Consider the following 18,749-nt stretch of genomic DNA (forward strand, 5'->3'; position numbering starts at 1 on the left):
ATGTAGCCCCATACAAGTCCGACGACGCCGAAGAGCGTTATTATAATCCTATACAGCTGCTCCGCTTTCCTCTGGCCGTCGTAATCCAGGTGAGTTGGAATGTTGTTGAAGATATTCATACTTAAGTATCTTCGAACGCAGATGAGCCTTACTGTGAATAATAAAATTCCAATTACTTAATTCGTCCAATTTATATATAGTTTATTTTAACTATAACACCTTACACAGATTACGTGTCAACATTTAGTTCGCGATTTCCTTCTTTTGTTTACATCACCACACGTCCACATCCTTTCATCACTTACGCCAACGATTAAACTTTAAGTTTTCCTACACATAAAATAGAGAATAATTTTTTTTGTACCGTTCGTTATTCAGTTATATTAACATATTATTTTATACTAAACTACATGACTTAGCTTTAATATTTTCAAGCCGATTGTAAATTTCACCAAAATGATATTTTCCGTTTCAGATAGTTTTTATAAATATTTAAAAAAATGATATTGTATTTTATTATTCAAGATATTTTGCAACTTACTTTAAATAATATTGACAACATTGTGTTTAAGCAATTTTTTTAAAACAAATTTGTTTCGTTCTTAAAGTTAATAATTAGGATGTAATGTTGGTACCGAGAGCAGCCAATTTTCGTAGCAAATGATTGGTCCCTTGCTCGTGGCATCTACCAATATATATCTTTCCCAAGATGCCGTTCGCTTTCAAAATGGAAGAAATATAAATGTGGTGTTGTGTGCTGGGGCTGACGTTTGTTATTCGATAGTATTCCTTGGAAGATTAATATCTTATCACTTGGTTGTGAGATTCTTAAGTGAAATGTCTAACTATAATGTTACAGCCGTAAGTATGACTAGTCTGGTTTACGTTCTAGATGTTTAACGAACTTATCGGCTTTATTATTTTTGGTTTTCTGCTGTAATAAAGTAATTGAAAATAATTTAATGTGGGGGAAAATATTGAACAGCAAAAGGCGGTGACAGCTATGTGAACTTGTTGGCTCATTAATAGTACTTATTAACACGCCGTTGAAAATTACATACTTGCAGACATTTTGTTACACTGATAATAGGTATATTTTACAAATTTGCTTATGGTTTCTGAAACTCATGAAAATCTTACATTATTGTCTATTGTAACGCCGCCACTCTAAAAAGAGTTTAATATTTGAATATTTATTTATTTATTTGTGTGTATTATTTCTAATGATTATATTGAGGCACATTCAGAATTTTTCAAGAACCTAATATGTAATTAACATTTTACGTTCGCCAGTGCGGTAAAAGCCACCGCCATACTTGAGTCCAGGGAAACATTTAATGGTATTTTCGGTTTAAGAGATGGTATGATATTACTGTATTACCTGTATTGTAAATATAGTGATTTAAATTTGTTTTGTTCTTTAATAGCGCAGCCAATTGTTTTCAATGAGATATATACGTTATCGCTTATCCTGTGGTTACCATCCTACTGTTTACTTGATACTAGCTGCAACATGATCCTATGGTTATCCAGAGATCCTTAGGAATATAGCGTAACTGAGAATATTTTCAAATAGAAAGTAGTGTTTGTAAGTATGTTACAGCCAAGGCAAAGACCATTTTCCACCCTAATTGTGCCTAATCAGTTAAATACCTATGGTATCATATTATGTATTACAGTCTCACCTGGTTTAATATATTTCACTATACCACTTAGATTGTCGACCGAGCATATACACAAACAGTTTCCAAATCAAATGCATTACTTTAATTTGTCTTGAAATTTAAGAGGATACTGTCAATAGGTATCATGATACTGCATGCCTCAAAGGGAACTAAATGGTAAATATTTACTTGGGCAGTATTTCCGAAAAAAAATGTTAAAAATCCGAAAATACCTTTATTTTATGCTCTTCAACCTCCTCTTTTCATTAAAATCGGCGGAGATTAGAAATTCCAAATACTTTAGGAGATATCAAATTTTTTAATTTATTCATATGTAGTTGAGCGGTATTTACAAAACAAAATGTTAAAAATCCGAAAATACCTTCATCATATGCTCTTCAACTTCCTCTTTTCATTAAAAGCGGCGGAGATTAGAAATTCCAAATACTTTAGGAGATATCGAATTTTTAAATTTCAGCACAAAACCAGCGCATTCCTGTGGCGTGCGTGCACCATTGTTTCTTGTTTACGTACAAGTATCTATTTTTTTATTGAATAATGATGTCACGTGATAGGCCAGAATTCAAATGAACTAATACGTGATTATTTAGTTCAATTATTGTTTAAAACGGTGTTTAATTACCGCCTCCAACTTAGGTGAGTTTTTAACGTTTCTAATTTTAAAGTCTTATTTGTTATTTTGATATTGTTGCGCAAGTAATAAGTAACAAAAAAATTTACGTGAGTTGTTACTGTACATCCTTTGTTACGGGTTTGTTATGTAAGGTCAGTTACATTATAAATAATTTAATACTAAAGAATAATTAAAATTAATTCACATTATTTTTAATATCACCTTAGTTTGAAAGTATTTATAATGTAACTGACCTGACCTAATCGACCATTTTAGTTTACTGTTCACCCTCTGTCCGGGTTTGTTTGGTCAGGTCAGTTACATTATAAATATTTTAAAACTAAACAGCCATTAAAATTAATTCACATTATTTTTAATGTCGGCTTAGTTTGAAAGTATTAATAATTTAACTGACCTGACCTAATCAACCATTTTATTAATTAAGCATTCACGATTCACGTATTCACGAACACACGGCAAAATAACAAAAATGGCGCCGCTCGAATGGTTCCACAGGTCTTGTATTGCAAAATTAAAAAATTCTATATCTCCTAAAGTATTTGGAATTTCTTATCTCCGCCGCTTTTAATGAAAAGAGGAAGTTGAAGAGCATATGATGAAGGTATTTTTGGATTTTTAACATTTATTTTCGGAAATACCGCTCAACTACATATGATGAAATTTAATAATTCGATATCTCCTAAAGTATTTGGAATTTCTTACCTCCGCCACTTTTAATGAAAAGGGGAAGTTGAAGAGCATAAAATAAAGGTATTTTCGGATTTTTAACATTTTTTTTTCGGAAATACCGCCCAAGTAAATATTTACCAACTAAATAAAATGACAAGCAATTAAATGTAATTAAGTAATTTTTTCTACTACTAGCTGCCCGACCTGGCTTTGCACGGCTATACTAATGGAAAAAAATTAAGCCACATCTCCCATTTACAGTAATGGTATATAAAAAAAATTCAGTGAAAATTTATTACAATGCTGTATAATGTACCGGAGAGAAAATGAATAGCACCGATGGTTTCCCGACTCGTGCACGCAAGGTACAACTGATGTACCCGTACTTCGCTACGGCAGTCTACAGGCAGATCACTCTTGCGCCGCTCATTATACATGCCCCTCCTTGTGGGTACGCCACTGCTGCGCGATGCCCGTTGCCATGGAGACGCAGAAGGCATTAACAATGCAAAATCCTGTTCTCATGCAGACAAAGTACCCACTGTTGCCTGGTTTTAACCACCCATGGGATCTAATTTTCAGAAAATGTCATCCTGCGTAACATAAGGAACATTACTGTGAAGTTTTATGTCTGTAAAATATATATACTTGAAAAAAAGGGCAATTTTTGATATTTAGAGTACCCGCAAAATTTCAATGGTGATGACTGCACTAACAATGAAATAGTCGCCATAGAGACGAATGAAGCATCAACAAAGCAACAGCCGTTGCCATGGTGATTTACTACAAAAAACTGGAAATTTTGATATATTACGCCCCAGAAACTCCCCTTGGGATCGGATTTCCGCAGAATCCGTTCTTAGTGAGCGTCTACATCACAAAATGAGTAACTATGCTAAATTTCAAGTCAATCGGGTGTATAGTTTTAGAGATCTCGTGATGAGTGAGACAGTGAGTGGTATTTCGCTTAATAAACTTCTAGCGCCTACGTCATTGTAACACACACTTCGTACGTGTACTGCATGTTGTATCTAACCCCCTCCAACACATTTGATTCTAAATTGGACTTTCAGTAAGGATCCCTAATGTTATTGATAATATAATATAGCCTATAGCCTTCCTCAATAAATGTACTATCCAACACTGAAAGAATTTTTCAAATCGGACTAGTGGTTCCTGAGATTAGTACGTTCAAACAAACAAACTCTTCAGCTTTATAATATTAGTATAGATTTCGGTAAGAACATTGTGAGGTCTCAGTTTGGGCAAGCTAACTAACTTTAGGTACCTAGCTTATATATACCTACTACACCCCTACCTGTTCCAGTTTAGAACACACTACCAAACATCTATTACCTACGGTATCGTATGTCTATAATACTAAAATCCCACCCAATTTAGAGTATTTTGCAAGACCTTTTTAATATAATTTGTTAATCAATTTTCCATTATTATTTAAATGTCCTGGGTATTGTAAATTGTAGCTATAGCTCTATTATTTTAAAGAAAATATTGAAGATGTATTATAATTGCTTATCATAATGTAATTTCTTAAAGAAACAAATATGGTTCAAACAAGCATTTGAAACTTTCTTATCCAAAAGTCCCTTTTCCTGCACTTGACCGTAAGAATATACAGGTCGTAGTTACTCCAGAACTGCCTCAATGATGATGTTATCAATATCGCGACAATATCACGATGCAAACTTTTAAAAATAATTTTATGTAGCTGAACTTATCTCGCCAAACCTTTCTCTTTGTTGTGTTTTTCTTTAAAGAGTGCAAAACTAATCTGACCTAATAAAACTAGATGTTAGCTCGGACTGCCCTGGTGAACAGCAGAAGCAGTATATTAACCAAGTGTATTTTTATTAATAATAGTGGACTGTAAAACCAACTATATTTGTGGTAGGGTCACAGTAATAAAAATCTCTTAACAAGGTGATAAAATAGGCCTATATAAATGTAGCTTAGTTATGATAATGAGGGGTGATGCGTTGCTTGCAGTTAAAGGAGAACCTCCCCAGAGCCAGCGGCATGTTTGGGATCTGTGCTCGAAACGGCATCATGCCGATTCAGGGCAAAGGGAAAAGCGGCACCCTGGCGGTGCGCGACATGACGGTCCCAGTCCGGGCCAAGGCTGGCATGTCGGGCCTGGCCAGTACCCAGCGCACCGTTCTCAAGGAGATACAAACCAAGGCAGTCAGTGCTAATGTTGGCACACTCTGTAAGGAGGTCACCAACATCAGCATTCGACCCAGGTAAGCATCTGGTGTTGCCAAATAAAATGTAATATAATTTTATAACTGATTTGTGCTGAAATGATTGCTAAACTCTCATAATGTGTGTGTTTCAGGCAAGAAAATACCCAGAAATGCTTACCAGTTAAGGTACTAAAACCTTTGCAAGAAAAGTATAAGAGGCCTTTGCAAGAAAAGGTGACTGTGAACAGACCGGTGCAAGATAAACTAAAGGTGTCTGTGCGGCTAGAGGACAAGAACAGGGCCAAAATAGACAGGAAGGTGACGAAGGATACCAAAGTAATTGCAGCACCATCAGCATCTGCAGCGGCAAAGCAAGAAGAATCTAGTGCAAAGGTGGACAGGTCGAATGGCCCGGAGACAGAACCACTAGAGGAGTCTAAGCTACTCCCGTACTCTGCTGTTCTGTTGCCGACAGATGTGGAGGACATAGACACAGATGATCGAGAGAACCTCATTCTGGTGTCTGACTATGTTGACGACATCTACAAGTACCTGCGGGAGTTGGAGGTGAGTTGTACCATCAACGTTTGTAAGTGTTCATTTTTAAACTTAAGATCCAAAATATTATTTTCAAATAATTTTTTGGCTTTGAAATTACTTTTTATATTATTGAAATTACCACCACAACCACCATTACTACCTCTATCATAATCACTGTCAAAGTGCTCAGTGAATTGATGTTTTTCCAATGAATGAAAACTAATGTTTCAGACATACAAAGATATAATTTTTTTTCTCTGTAGGTTACACATGATCATCATGTATTGAGTGCAAAAGAGTGGTAACATATACTATGATTGAATTTGTTCCATTTTACATATTTAGTGCATATTGTTTGAATATTATTTATGACTAGCTGTTTTGGAAAATAATTCTCACTTTAATTCCAGGGAAATGGAGTTATAAAAAAAAATCAAAGAACTGCTTGTATTACAGAAACTGTTGTCATTGTGGATGTTTGCATAGTGATGGTGATGGCTAGTGCTGTTCGACTCGGTCGCTTGCAGGTGAAGTATGCCGTCAAGAGCGACTTTCTGAAGGACAGCAAAGTGACGCCGAGGATGCGGACCATCCTTGTCAACTGGCTGATCGATGTCCACAAGGACTTCCACTTGATTGCAGAGACATTGTATCTTGCTGTCGACATCTTGGACAGGTTCTTGCAGGCAAGTAGATACACGACAGATGTACCGTATGGACAGCACTCTCGACCGACCGTGAATGAAACTTGCAAGATTATCTATTGGAAAGTTTTCTATGGTTGTATATAGAATCTTGTGGTGTGTATGCACGCACAAATTGCATGCACCTGTCTATAGTGTTTACTTACGGTCTGAAATTTTGGCGGACATAGTTTTGGTGTTGCCAACATAGTTATTTTCCAATGAAGGCTTTTAAATGACCTGAAATAATTTATTTCTGTTGTATTTGGAACACATGAGTTTAGACTAATGACTATATTACATAGGCTATCTACACTATAACTACTTTGCTGAATCAAGTGGTGCTGGAAGTTCAAAATTACAATATTATTACCATCAAAGTTAATCTTGGCCAAACAGAGATCTCTGTATACGTATCACCTCAATCATTTTGAGTTGTACGCAGTTTTTAAATAAATCAAAACATGCAAATTCACATAAAAATCAGAAAATTTTATTTGAAAGGTAAACCATATTGAATTACTTTCTTAAAAAATTTTACTGAAAATTTATATTAAATAAACTAATTTTCTTTCAGATTTTTTAAATTTATTTTTATTATTTATTTAGTTATTTATTTGATTTGTTACATGCCACACCAACAGCACAAGGCTCCAACGGTGGGCACAACATGTAAGACATGTAAAAAAACAAATACAGTAACAGAACAAAAATAAGAACAAAACAATAAATTATAAGAACAATAAATAGTAGGACAAAAACAAAGACAAGACAACATAACATACAAATATCCATATGAGTGCTTAACTTCTAAAAATTACTTAAAATAACAAAAATATTTTTAATGAGAGTAATAAATGTATAAGTACAGAACATATAATATTATGTAGATAAATACAGTTAGTATCCTTAGATTAATACATCTGGTATTAAATAATTTAGGTAATAACATTAGAGCTTAAAGATAATTAATCTTTGGATGCCAAAAGAATAATTTTTTTAACAAGTTTTTTCTCTCTGGTAGGTTGTAAGTGATTAACATACATATTAAAATTGTTAACAAGTCCATATATAATAGCATTTGTATTTAAAAGTGTGCACAAAAAAGGTGGGTTACAGCTATTAAAAGAAGGAATTTTAATGCCAGTAACATCAAATATATGAGGACATATAAGATTACCATAATAACAATTGAAGACAAAAATGGCATCTAAGATCTTTCTTCTAGTTGATAATGAACCAAGGAGGGAATTTAAATCTATGTTATTGATTATTTAATTTTTTGTTAATATAGTCAGATACTTTCGATTAAATCCTGTCATGCTTTTCAATATCAGTGTTATTGATGCTATTCCATATAATAGAACCATATTCAAGTTTTGATCTTATTAGAGCTGTATAGAGGGAGAGAATAGAGTCAATGTTGGAGGTGTTAAAGGTGATAAATTTAATTAGACCAAGTATTTTGTTAGATACCGAGATAATGTTTTCAATGTGAAGATGAAAAAATAGTTTTTGATCCAGTAAAATTCCTAGGTCTTTGACATGTTGAGATTTTTTATTAGGTGAGTTAACAAGTTTGTATTCATATTGCAACGGGTAGGTTTTTCTAGAGAAGGTAATGATAGCAGTTTTTTCCATGTTTAGATTGACCAAATTATTTGTGCACCAATTTGCAATTTCTGTAATATCACATTGTAGTAGATAGCTGTCATGATATGAAGAGATTTTTCTATATATGTATCTTTAAGTCATCGGCAAAACGAGTGCCAACTGAGTTCTTTAATCCAGATATTATATCATCAATGTAGATATTGAAAAGTAAAGGAGATAGTGTGCCACCTTGCGGGATGCCAGGAGGAGTTGGGTGGAGATCTGAACTTATATTCTGTACTGAAACATAAAAGTTTCTGTTATTTAAATAGCTTGTTAACCATGATAACATTTATCACTTAGCCCAATTTTGGAACATTTGCTCAGTAGTATTTGATGATTAACAGTGTCAAAAGCTTTAGCTAAATCAAAGTAACAAACATCTACTTGACCACGTGTGATGACTTCTGAATAAATAGGATTAAGAAAGGAGACTAAGTTTGTCATGGTTGTTTTACCTGTTCTGAACCCATGCTGTGAATCAGACAATCTATTATTTACATTAAACGCTAAGTGTTTAAATATTATTTTGTCAAAAATTTTGGCAAATCCATTTAACAGGGATATAGGCCTATACTTTGAAACAATAGAAGTTTTGCCCTTTTTGTGTACAGGAATAACCTTGGCAATTTTCCATTTATCAGGGTAGATGCTATTTAGAATACTGAAATTATATATATGCTGTAAGAGAGGAGCAAGGATTAAGGAGCAACCTTTGATGATAAAATTTGGTATGTTATCAGGTCCTGTGGACAATGTAGATTTTATGGTTTTTATACTCCATAGGACTAAACTAATCGAGATATTAGACGTTGGAATATTGTATGAACAACAAGGAGATATGTTTTGGTTATTTGTGTTGTTTGTAGTAACATAGACACTTGAAAAATATTCAGCAAAGGAATTTGCAATTAAATAATTATTATCCGTAATTGAGTTATTAATTTTAATTGACTGAGGGATGCTGACTATAACCCTTTCTCATTATTTTAACATAATTCCAAAAATTTTTAGGGTTTTGCTTAATTTTATTGTTAATATTACAAAGCCAGTTTGTTTTATCCCTACACATAAGTGATTTAGTTTCCTTATGGTAATCTGAGAATAATAAATAGTAAAAAGGATTCAGATTTCGTTTATATAATTTATGGTAGTGCAATTTCTTCTTAAGAGATTTTATTAGTTGGTTGGAATACTATAGGGGATATTTTTTAGCCTTTTTAATAGTAGTAGGTACAAATAATTCTATAAGATCATTCATTGTACACGTTAAGTAGTCAACCATGGTATTTATATTTTTAGAATTGTATAAAATTGACCAGTCATGGTCCCTAAGAGCAATAAAAAGGCCGAGATAGTCACCAATCTTATAGTTTTTATATGAAGACGATGTATTATCGTTAGGGCCTGGAAAATTTCGGTGTTTTCAATATGCAAAAAGCGGTACTTTCAAATTAGAAAAGCTGTGGTTTAAAGTCGGTATTTTCGTTATGCAATGGAAATTTTACCAGTATTTTAAATGTTGACTAAATTGTGCAGTTATTGAATATAATAGTTTACATATTTAATAAACAATCCATGTATACTAGGAATAGGCTAATATGCATAATAACAGCCAATTAAATCCAAAACAGTTACACAAAACAGACACGTTGCTATAGATGTTTGCAACTACAATTTTTTTTTTTTTTTCTGCCAATGCCACATGCTTAGCCGACTTTAGGTGTTTGTCAATGAAATCTTTTCTATCCCATGAAACTTTACATTTGCAAAATTTGCACATCACTGTGCTATTGTCAGTACAATAAAACCCATGTTTCTGATACTGATATGCTTGTATTTAATGGAGTGGAGGAACACGGGGTTGCCACTTGAACAAACCCCAGCGCACAAATGAGAAGAAACTTAGTGTGAACTATACCCCAGATCAATTTTGAGCATCAAAACCATACACGAACACAGCTTATGTAAAAATAAGGTAATTATGCTGAAACACAAGACTTGGGTTAAAGGATACTTTAACCTTGTGTGGATCAAGTAGAAAACATTCGGCTATAAACGAAAGAAATAAGAACAATGCTATCCTGAAATGCTGTGACATGTTTTTGGAGTAGATAATCACAGCGACAGACCGACAGGATGCGCTCCCGCCCTTGCCGTCAGCGATGTTTATTTTGACAGCTCAAGCAAATATCTTTTCCACGTCCCTTCGCAGCATAAAAAAAAAAAAAAGAGAAAAAAAACACGCTGACAGTGTCTCACGCAGAAGGTTGAAATAAGGGAGGGAATGTGTTGAAATGTTAGTTGGATAAGGGGGGGGGGGGGGGGGGGAATTGTTTTTACATGGTTTGTGGCCTTAAAGAATTAGCAGGGATGGGAGAGGTAAGCGTCGCGTCAAGTCACGTATGACGTCAAGCCGCCGGGCGGGTAAGATAACATGACAGCTGAGACGGCTTTTCGTGCGATAGTGGAGGCGCCGAGCTCGTCTAGACACTGCCGCGTGGCCAGTCTAGAGGGGTGGTATCTATTTTTAGACGTCTTTTGTATGCCTGGCTGCTTACAGTACAGCTCTCGCCAAGATAAACGTGAACGCATAGAGCCCAACAAAGTGTAACAGACTTGTTTTTCAGCCGATTTTACTCAAATTTTCGACTTTCTCTGCTTAAATTTTTCATGTTTTCTCAAAAAACGGTCATATAAACGGAATGGACGCATCAGAGGGGCGTCGCATCGGCGGGATTCTACTGTAATGGTACTTTTCGGGGATATATTCGCAGTGTAATATAGAAATGTTGTGGTTTTCGCGAATGTGCTTACTTTTCGCGTTTTCATGCGAAATTCGCGCGAATTTTCGCAAAATTCGTGATCGCGAAAAATTCCAGGCCCTAATTATCGTTTATTGACATATCATCAAATTGGAAGTTTATCTCTAATGCAGGATGAAAACTATCTTCTTTAACTAGTGGTTCCAGAGCTTTGCTAACCAGACATGATTCAATATTAGTGAGACATAGGTCCAAGAGTTGGGCCGAAGGTTGAGTTTGATTAAGCTGAATTAAACCTCTTGCTGATACAAAGTTAATTATCATGCTGGTTCGGTTGGGAAGCGGTGGGATTAACTTGGGTTAAGGTAGCTTTTTATTATGATTGCAACTTAACACTGGACAAAAATATTTTTCTTGTGGGAAAGAATTCACACCCTCTTCCTATTCCTTACCCTGTCATGTGCTTCTATATTTGCTAATATGTGTGTGTGTGTGTGTGTGTGTTGGTTTTTGCTTTTTTTTTTTACATCTCTTAAATTTTTTAAAATCTCTTTTTGGCATCTTTTTAGTGACATCACAAGTCACCTAAGGAATTGCATTTAATAAAAATTGAATGTAATTTGAAGAAAGGTTTTTTTTTTTTTTAAAAAAAAGCATTGACATAAGTGATGAATTTTTTTCATTACCCTACACATGTTTTCCCCATTATCCTTTTAATTACATTGCACTACAATCAGTCATGTAATAAACAAAACTACAATTGACAAAATTGTCACTTTGCTGAAATTTAAATCTCATAATTTAATTCTTACTCATAAGAAGTTCCAGTAGTATATTAACATGCTGGGGACATTTTGCGTAAACATCTCGAACACTTGTCTCAAAAACAAATTGCTGACATTAATTTGCTAAAAAAAACACACACACAATTTAAACTTTTGGTATTGCATTGGGTAGTTTTAATGTATTATTTCTAGTGAATGTGCACCTTAAGAGAGTTGTTTCTCTAATGAGTAGGTTTAGTTGTTGGAAGTGGTAGGTTTATAACTGAACACAGCATGCTTGCATCGTTGTAGCATTGCGGATGTTGTATACTGTACGACTTGCTACAGGATTGTCTGAATCGGTCCAGTATGTGCTGTCATAACACATGTTATGGTGACTTTGAAGTATCGTGAAGGGGAAGGGGAAATCCGCCTCACTTTACCTCAATGACGTTAACAATTAGAAACAAAAAAAACAATGGCCCTTGTAAAGGGACAGGCAGAGTGCCAGACGTGTTGTGCAACCCCTAAAGAAATAAGCGTAAGTATCAGAAATACAAAAATACACAACTTTATTATTCTTTAAATCAAACCCCATATGAATGTAGAGGGGCAACACATAACAAGAATTACGAAAGAAAGAATTACGTAAACAGGTACTCATGAGCATACAAATAGCCAATATACAAATGTTATGTGATAACGTTATTTAAATCAAGCAATTGCAGATAGAATGCTGTCTGTCCGGACGTGAGAGGTGCGGCGGAGAAAAAGGCAAACGCCCTAACGGAAAATGGGTCAAATGCAAAAAAAAAAAAAATCAAAGAAATGCACAAGGTGAAACACACTGGCAATGCAAACCAGAAAATTACGAAACAAATTCAGTGTCCAGCAAACATTACTTTATGAGGCCACAAGGAGGCAAGCCAAACATGACACAGAAGGCAAAACTACAGAATTATCAAGAAAAAAATATGTAAGACACCGACCAGAGAACACCTCCAAGCCATGCGTAACACAGTGCGACGCCGAAGCACCCCTCACAGCGATCGCTCCCGGAACAGAACAGAACGAACAAAATTATTACAGCCCTATATATAAAAAATCCAGATGGCGCTAGTGTCTCACTCAGTAGGCCTGGAAGGAGGCGCCTACGTCACGCGGACGTCAGAAGGGATGGCGGGAGGTGGTTTTAAGGGGAACGAGGGAACAGGAGGAGCCGGCGGGCGTCTGAATGCCGAAGCGCACGTTGCAACTTTTATTTATACAGATAGTCGTGAAAAAAAATTAAGAAAATGGACGGGACACAAAAAGTCCTGAAATACACAGTAGTAGTGCTGGAAGTCGTGAAAATTTTAATTAAATTCCAGCAAAACGTTTGCATATGTTTTTTTGACACCTCACTTCAGTTCATTAAATGTTCAATGTCATATGCATTCCACTAAATAGTTGGAAACTGTTCATTAAATCATGTGGAAATCATCTCTAAGAAGGTTAAGCTTTCTCTGTTTAACATAGTGACATGTTCCTTTATATTAAATATATGTATTTTGTAATATGGTTAATTTTTCTTATAATACATAAAAATTACCTTATGATAAAAAATTGAATAAAGTTATTTGGAGTAGTCCTGAAATTAGTTCACCAGGTATTTGTGGACAGCCTGTTATAGTGATGTAATTAAACACCAATATGACTGTTGGTTCTCAGTGTGGTGCTGAACTCTTACCTCTTGTTTTGTGTTTTACTATGTTGCACTGTTGTAAGTTTTATTTTCCTTACCGAAGTGTACTGTAGTTTTTCGAAAGTGTTGTTTGTACCACCCGGGCCTAGGGAGCGACTGTTTTAGTGATGGCGCGTTGTTGGCAGGAATACAAAATGGTGAATGAGAAGAACCTGCAGCTGGTGGGATCTACTGCGATGTTCCTGGCCTCCAAGTACGAGGAGATGCTGCCCCCAGAGATCTCTGACTTTGTGTACATCTCGCAGAAGACGTTCTGCAAGCAGGAGATGATCGGCATGGAGTTCACGATGCTGCAGGTGCTGGGGTTCGCCCTGGGCCGGCCCTCGCCCATGCACTTCCTGCGACGCTTCAGCAAGGCAGCCAAGGTCCGTCCCTGCCTGTCCCAACTCGGTGAAGCTGCCCAAAGTTATTTTGCTTTGTTGGTTAAGTTTTACATGTGTGGTCGCTATTCTTTTAGGTATTATTTGAATACTTTGGAAATAACACTGATTGTTACAAAGTGTTGTGTAGTGATTGACTTGTTCTATTTGTTTGTTTATAGCAAGACATTAAATACCTGTTAAGGTTAAGAAGTTCCTCAAGGTATTTATAAAAGGGATAAAATGGCATAGTAGTAAGCATTTATAGGTGAAGGGCTACTTTTTTTAAAAAAACTTATGTGGGAAATTTTTGTAAGTGGCGTTTTGCTGCATATGAAGGGTGTTTCTCGCTCGTGCAATGTGGCAGCTCTTTACCGTTGGTTGCATTTGACGCGTGGTGTGTTGCAGGCCACCTCGGAGCTGCACACGCTTGCCAAGTACGCCCAGGAGCTGTGCCTGATCCAGTACAACATGTGCAGCGTGCCTCCCTCCCTCTGCGCGGCCGCCGCCCTCTACGTCGCCCTCTAGTGAGTGCCAGGCTTCCTTGGCTCTCTCGGGGATCTTTAGTAATGGTGGGGGGGAGCACATTTTTACAAACATTCAACTCTATAGGATACGATACAACAGACTTGACTACGCACATTTAACGAAAAGGATGTTCATTTACACGAAGAGATTCAACTCGGTAGGATGTGACCCTGTCAGTGGGATGCGATCAGTCACAAGATACAACCGACTGTAAATGGTTTTTTAACGAGAGCGGTGTCTTGAAGTGATAGTTGATGAAAAAAATTAGGTGTTTTGATTAACATACTCTTCCGGAGAAAAAATAAATTTAATTAGCACCATAGTTTCTACGGGAAATAGTTTCTCTTTCCTTGGACCAAATCAGGCTATTGCCTTGAGGGGCGGTACGTGTATGCTACACAGTAATAAAGTAAATTAAAATGGTTTCTATGTCTAATCCTGTGGTAGTTTGTAGAAAGCTGTGTGCGACGCGAGCACACCCGACCTCGTGGCTGCAGCAGCGTGTGGTATTGTGTCGCAGCGCCACGTCGCCGGCGGGCGGCCGGGGCCTGTGGAGCCACACGCTGCAGCACTACACCCAGTACGAGGAGGCCGCGGTGCTGCCCGTGGCCAGGAAGATGGCCGCCATCATGCTCGCAGCCAAGACCAGCAAGTTCCAGGTTATACCCACATCCCCAACAATTACCAGCTAATAGCTAGGGGCTGGCAGCGACAATCTTTCGTTTGAAATCTCATGAAGGTTGGCCGACATGACATGGTTAATGAATAAAAAGCAATCACATTTGCGTCTTGCTCTGAGAAAACGGTTGAAAAGTATTATCAGAAAGATTTGTTTCATCCCACACACTTATAGTACCTATCAAAGTTGATATTTGTGAATTGTCTATATACATTTTAACAACTTTACCTCTTAAGAATTGTTAATAACAGTGGTTGGCCATCCTGGTTGCATTAACGTGTTATTGTGCATGTCAGAATTTTCACCTAGGTATTGAATTACGTAAATGTTGATTTCAGTTTCAGCTTTAAACAATTTTCGGGTAGTTAAAAATGATTAGGCTGTATTTTTGTGGTCCGAAAATTATATTTCAATTAGGTTAATGGAAGTAGTGGATATGCTTTTCTTTTTCTTTGCAGAATAAAAGATTACACTAAATCCTCTAAAAATTTTTCCACGTCTTAATGTACAGATTTCTGCAGCAGATGGATTTACATAGTAAACAATATCAACAAATTTCTCTTTGCGCCAAGGGACAGTTCCAACACAACTTTTGACTGTTAGCATTTGTTTAACATTGAAACTGACGGGTTAACATTGTACACGAGACACGGCATCAATAGTTTTGCATATTATAGGTGAAACAGACCTGCCAACTCTCACGATTTTGGTGTGAGGCTCATGATTTTAAGGTCCATCTCACGTCCTCACGCCAAAATAGTGTTTCCTCACGATTTTTTGGGGCCCCAAGATTTTGTTTGTAAAAGTTACAAATCAAGTTTTACGAAAGCTTACAGTAACGAGTTTCCATCAATACTCGAGTCACGTAAAGGAAGTAATTTTGCGTTTTGTAGCGTGTGCCGTGCTGATTTTTCTATCTCGCATAGTGGAAGAGGAGACATTGTGAAACATGTCGCTACAAAAAACACAACTAACACGTGAAGTGTATTGCTTCCAATAAAAAAATTAATTTTGCTGTGATCAGTGATAATAGTGTTACACGAGCAGAATGTTATTTTACATCTTTTTTAGTTGCGGCCCTGCATGATCACTACACGACAGCGCTAAATTATGTTAAACTAAATTAAATCTGCAACCTATTATTTGTTGAAATAAATTTTGAAGCAGAGACCATGTAACATATGCACAGGTATGTCACTTAAATTTAAAGATTCTCATTTGTTGTTTTTTATATCTAACCTGTATTTATGGGCCTGGAAATTTTTATCGAGGACCTCATGATTTTTTAAATTTGAATGTTGGCAGGTCTGGGTGAAATATAAATCCATACGTTCTGCAGTATCTCCCCATTACAAGCAAATCTCAACATTTGCCGGCGAATGTAATATACATATATTTATTCTTTGACGGGAGTGAAGATACAAAACTTGTACCTGCAAAACTTGCAGAAAAGTTCTGAAACACCGTCAAATGAGTTATGTTTATTCTTAAAAATAATTTAATATTAATAGGTACTATTTTAATTGGGTACCTATTGACTCTTCGATACAATGTTGTGCATATTAACTGAACTCATAACTCTTTCCCCCCCAATGCATCCTTTTTTTTTATTTTAAGTAGTAGTCTTAGTAAGTTTGTAAATCAGATTCCAAAACTATTAGTAGGCCTATATCTTAAGCAAAACTGAATAACCAGCATCTTTCAGTTAGTAATATCAAACTCTTTGTTTGATTTCTTGTAAATACTGTTAACATTTGAATCACAATAAATAGACCAGTGTGTTACCAATATAGTTTTTTTTAAATTTTTTTTTTACATTGTTTGTTGGTGTCAAAACAGCTTGAAAACAGTTCCAGGAACACCATGTAAGATTCGCTCCACTTCAAATTTGTTTCCTTGTTTAACAGTTTATTTCCTTGTAATTCCTGGAAATATCAGTCTGAGGTATTTCTGAATATCCTCTCAGTTTTCTTGTTCCTTCTTTTTTCTCATCTTTGTTATACAAACTAGTCCAAATATGAATTGTGTAATATTTAAAAATACTTGCAATAAAAAGTTGATATTTTGAGATTCTTTAACATTCATTTCTGCTACTCAAGAACTGAAAATTTTTTGTTCAACTTTATTTAAACATCTGTGAATTACTGAAAATTGGATGGATGTATTGTTTTTACCATGTGAGATAATGAAGTTGTAGTTAATATATAATTTTTTTTTAAATTTCCTTATATTTTCATAGTTTTTACATATTATTTTCCTGGTCCCTTGAAACATGTAAAAGTGAGGTTCTGCTAGAGCTGTCTGGTCAATTAAGGGCAGTGTTCGTTGTTGTTGCAGGCAGTGTTCATGAAGTACTGTTCTCCGAAGTTCGGCAAGATCGCCTTGCAAGTGGATCGTGCCAGGCTGAATACCCTCGCCAGCTAGTGCGCTTCTTGCGTCTTCTCACGCTGTGTGCAACACACGAGCCCTGTTGCCACTTTTGTTTTTAATTTTATAACATAAGTTTGTGTAATGCTAATGCATTTTACTTTAAAACTGTACCTTATCTGTGAAATAATTATAGTAATTAAATTTTGTACTGAAGTGTTATGATGAGAATTGTTAATAATGGTGTAATATTTGTATTTTTTACTATGTTTTACGTACTGAAGTGTTAATAGTTGGCTATAAATGTGAAAATGTATTTTCCTTTGACAATTTGCTGTCTGAATGGTAACATTGAAAAGCTGTCTGCGAGGTATTTGCGCTTGTAAATTTCTAGTTTTAGAAAAATTGAAATTGTTTTCTTAATTTCAAATCTTTTTTATGTGATGACTGAAAATATTTGTAGTTATGTTTTGTACCAAAAAAATGTTTTGTAGATATCTATTGATTAAACTGATAGTTCTTGTGCTTTTATAAAATGTAATTTTTTGTATTAGTCAAAGTGTTTGGTTTTGAACATTCTCCTTGCAGTTAGCCAAGTATCCGTGTTATTGGCTTGCAAGGAAACCAAATCAAGTGCATTCTTGGTACCAGTTAGTACTAAGGCTGCAGTGTAGGTTAATGCCAAACTCTAGGAGGAACTTATGTTAGTGTTATACTTTCCTTTGTGGTGAAAGATCATTTTAACAAGACTAAATGTGTAAAGTAGAATTGTTTAGTTAATTTTACAATTTAATAAAGTTTGTACAATCATGCTGCTGTGATACATGACCTTCATCAACCAGAATGTGTTACTGTTTTGTGTAAAGCTACAGTCTGTCAGTGGGACATGAGCATATGCTGCTTGCATATACATGCGTAAACTAATTTTTCTTGATTACTTTGATAAATGTAATTATTTTCAATAGACTTAATGGGACTTCAGCCTCTGAATCTACCTTTTCTGCCCTTACCTTCGACTGTAAGATAGTTTTGATTAGGTTTTATACAGACAGACTTTCATACTTTAACAAATATAAAAATATGTATATTGAACCTTTAAAAAAATTTAAAAATCACCTATGGCATGGAGCCATATTTGTTAAAGTGACATTTGTTTGTTATATAAATTAAAAAGCATGGTTGCTACAGGACTAGAAAACCGGGAAATGTCAGGAAATTCCGGGAAATGTCAGGGAAAATTCTACAAATTCTGGAAATTTTAAAGTTGCTTATAATTCAAACAAAGCTTTGTTTTGATGCGCTCGTACCGCTACCGAACGACTCCGCTAAAAGGCTGCTGCTTAAGGCACACGGCAACTGCTACTTTTTTTTTACTTGGTCTACTATTGTCCGTTGCAATAGGCTGTTACAACCACCCACCATAACTTCTGGCCAATCCAGGCACTCGTTTGTTCACTAGCGAACCCGGCCTTCAT

General features: G+C 35.6%; 1 protein-coding gene across 1 annotated transcript; it reads left to right on the top strand.

Moving 5' to 3' along the window:
* The first annotated feature begins 633 nt into the window (after window positions 1-633).
* On the top strand, window positions 634-18,084 carry LOC134532529 (G2/mitotic-specific cyclin-B-like). The gene is made up of 8 exons (XM_063369006.1): window positions 634-861; window positions 4,996-5,249; window positions 5,345-5,759; window positions 6,260-6,418; window positions 13,467-13,706; window positions 14,109-14,227; window positions 14,749-14,887; window positions 17,245-18,084. The coding sequence occupies exons 1-8, from the start codon at window positions 661-663 to the stop codon at window positions 17,329-17,331; spliced, it is 1,614 nt and encodes a 537-aa protein (XP_063225076.1). The 5' UTR covers window positions 634-660; the 3' UTR covers window positions 17,332-18,084.
* The last annotated feature ends 665 nt before the right edge of the window (window positions 18,085-18,749 follow it).

Source organism: Bacillus rossius, chromosome 6, assembly GCF_032445375.1.
Source record: "Bacillus rossius redtenbacheri isolate Brsri chromosome 6, Brsri_v3, whole genome shotgun sequence".
NCBI classification, from domain to species: domain Eukaryota; kingdom Metazoa; phylum Arthropoda; class Insecta; order Phasmatodea; family Bacillidae; genus Bacillus; species Bacillus rossius.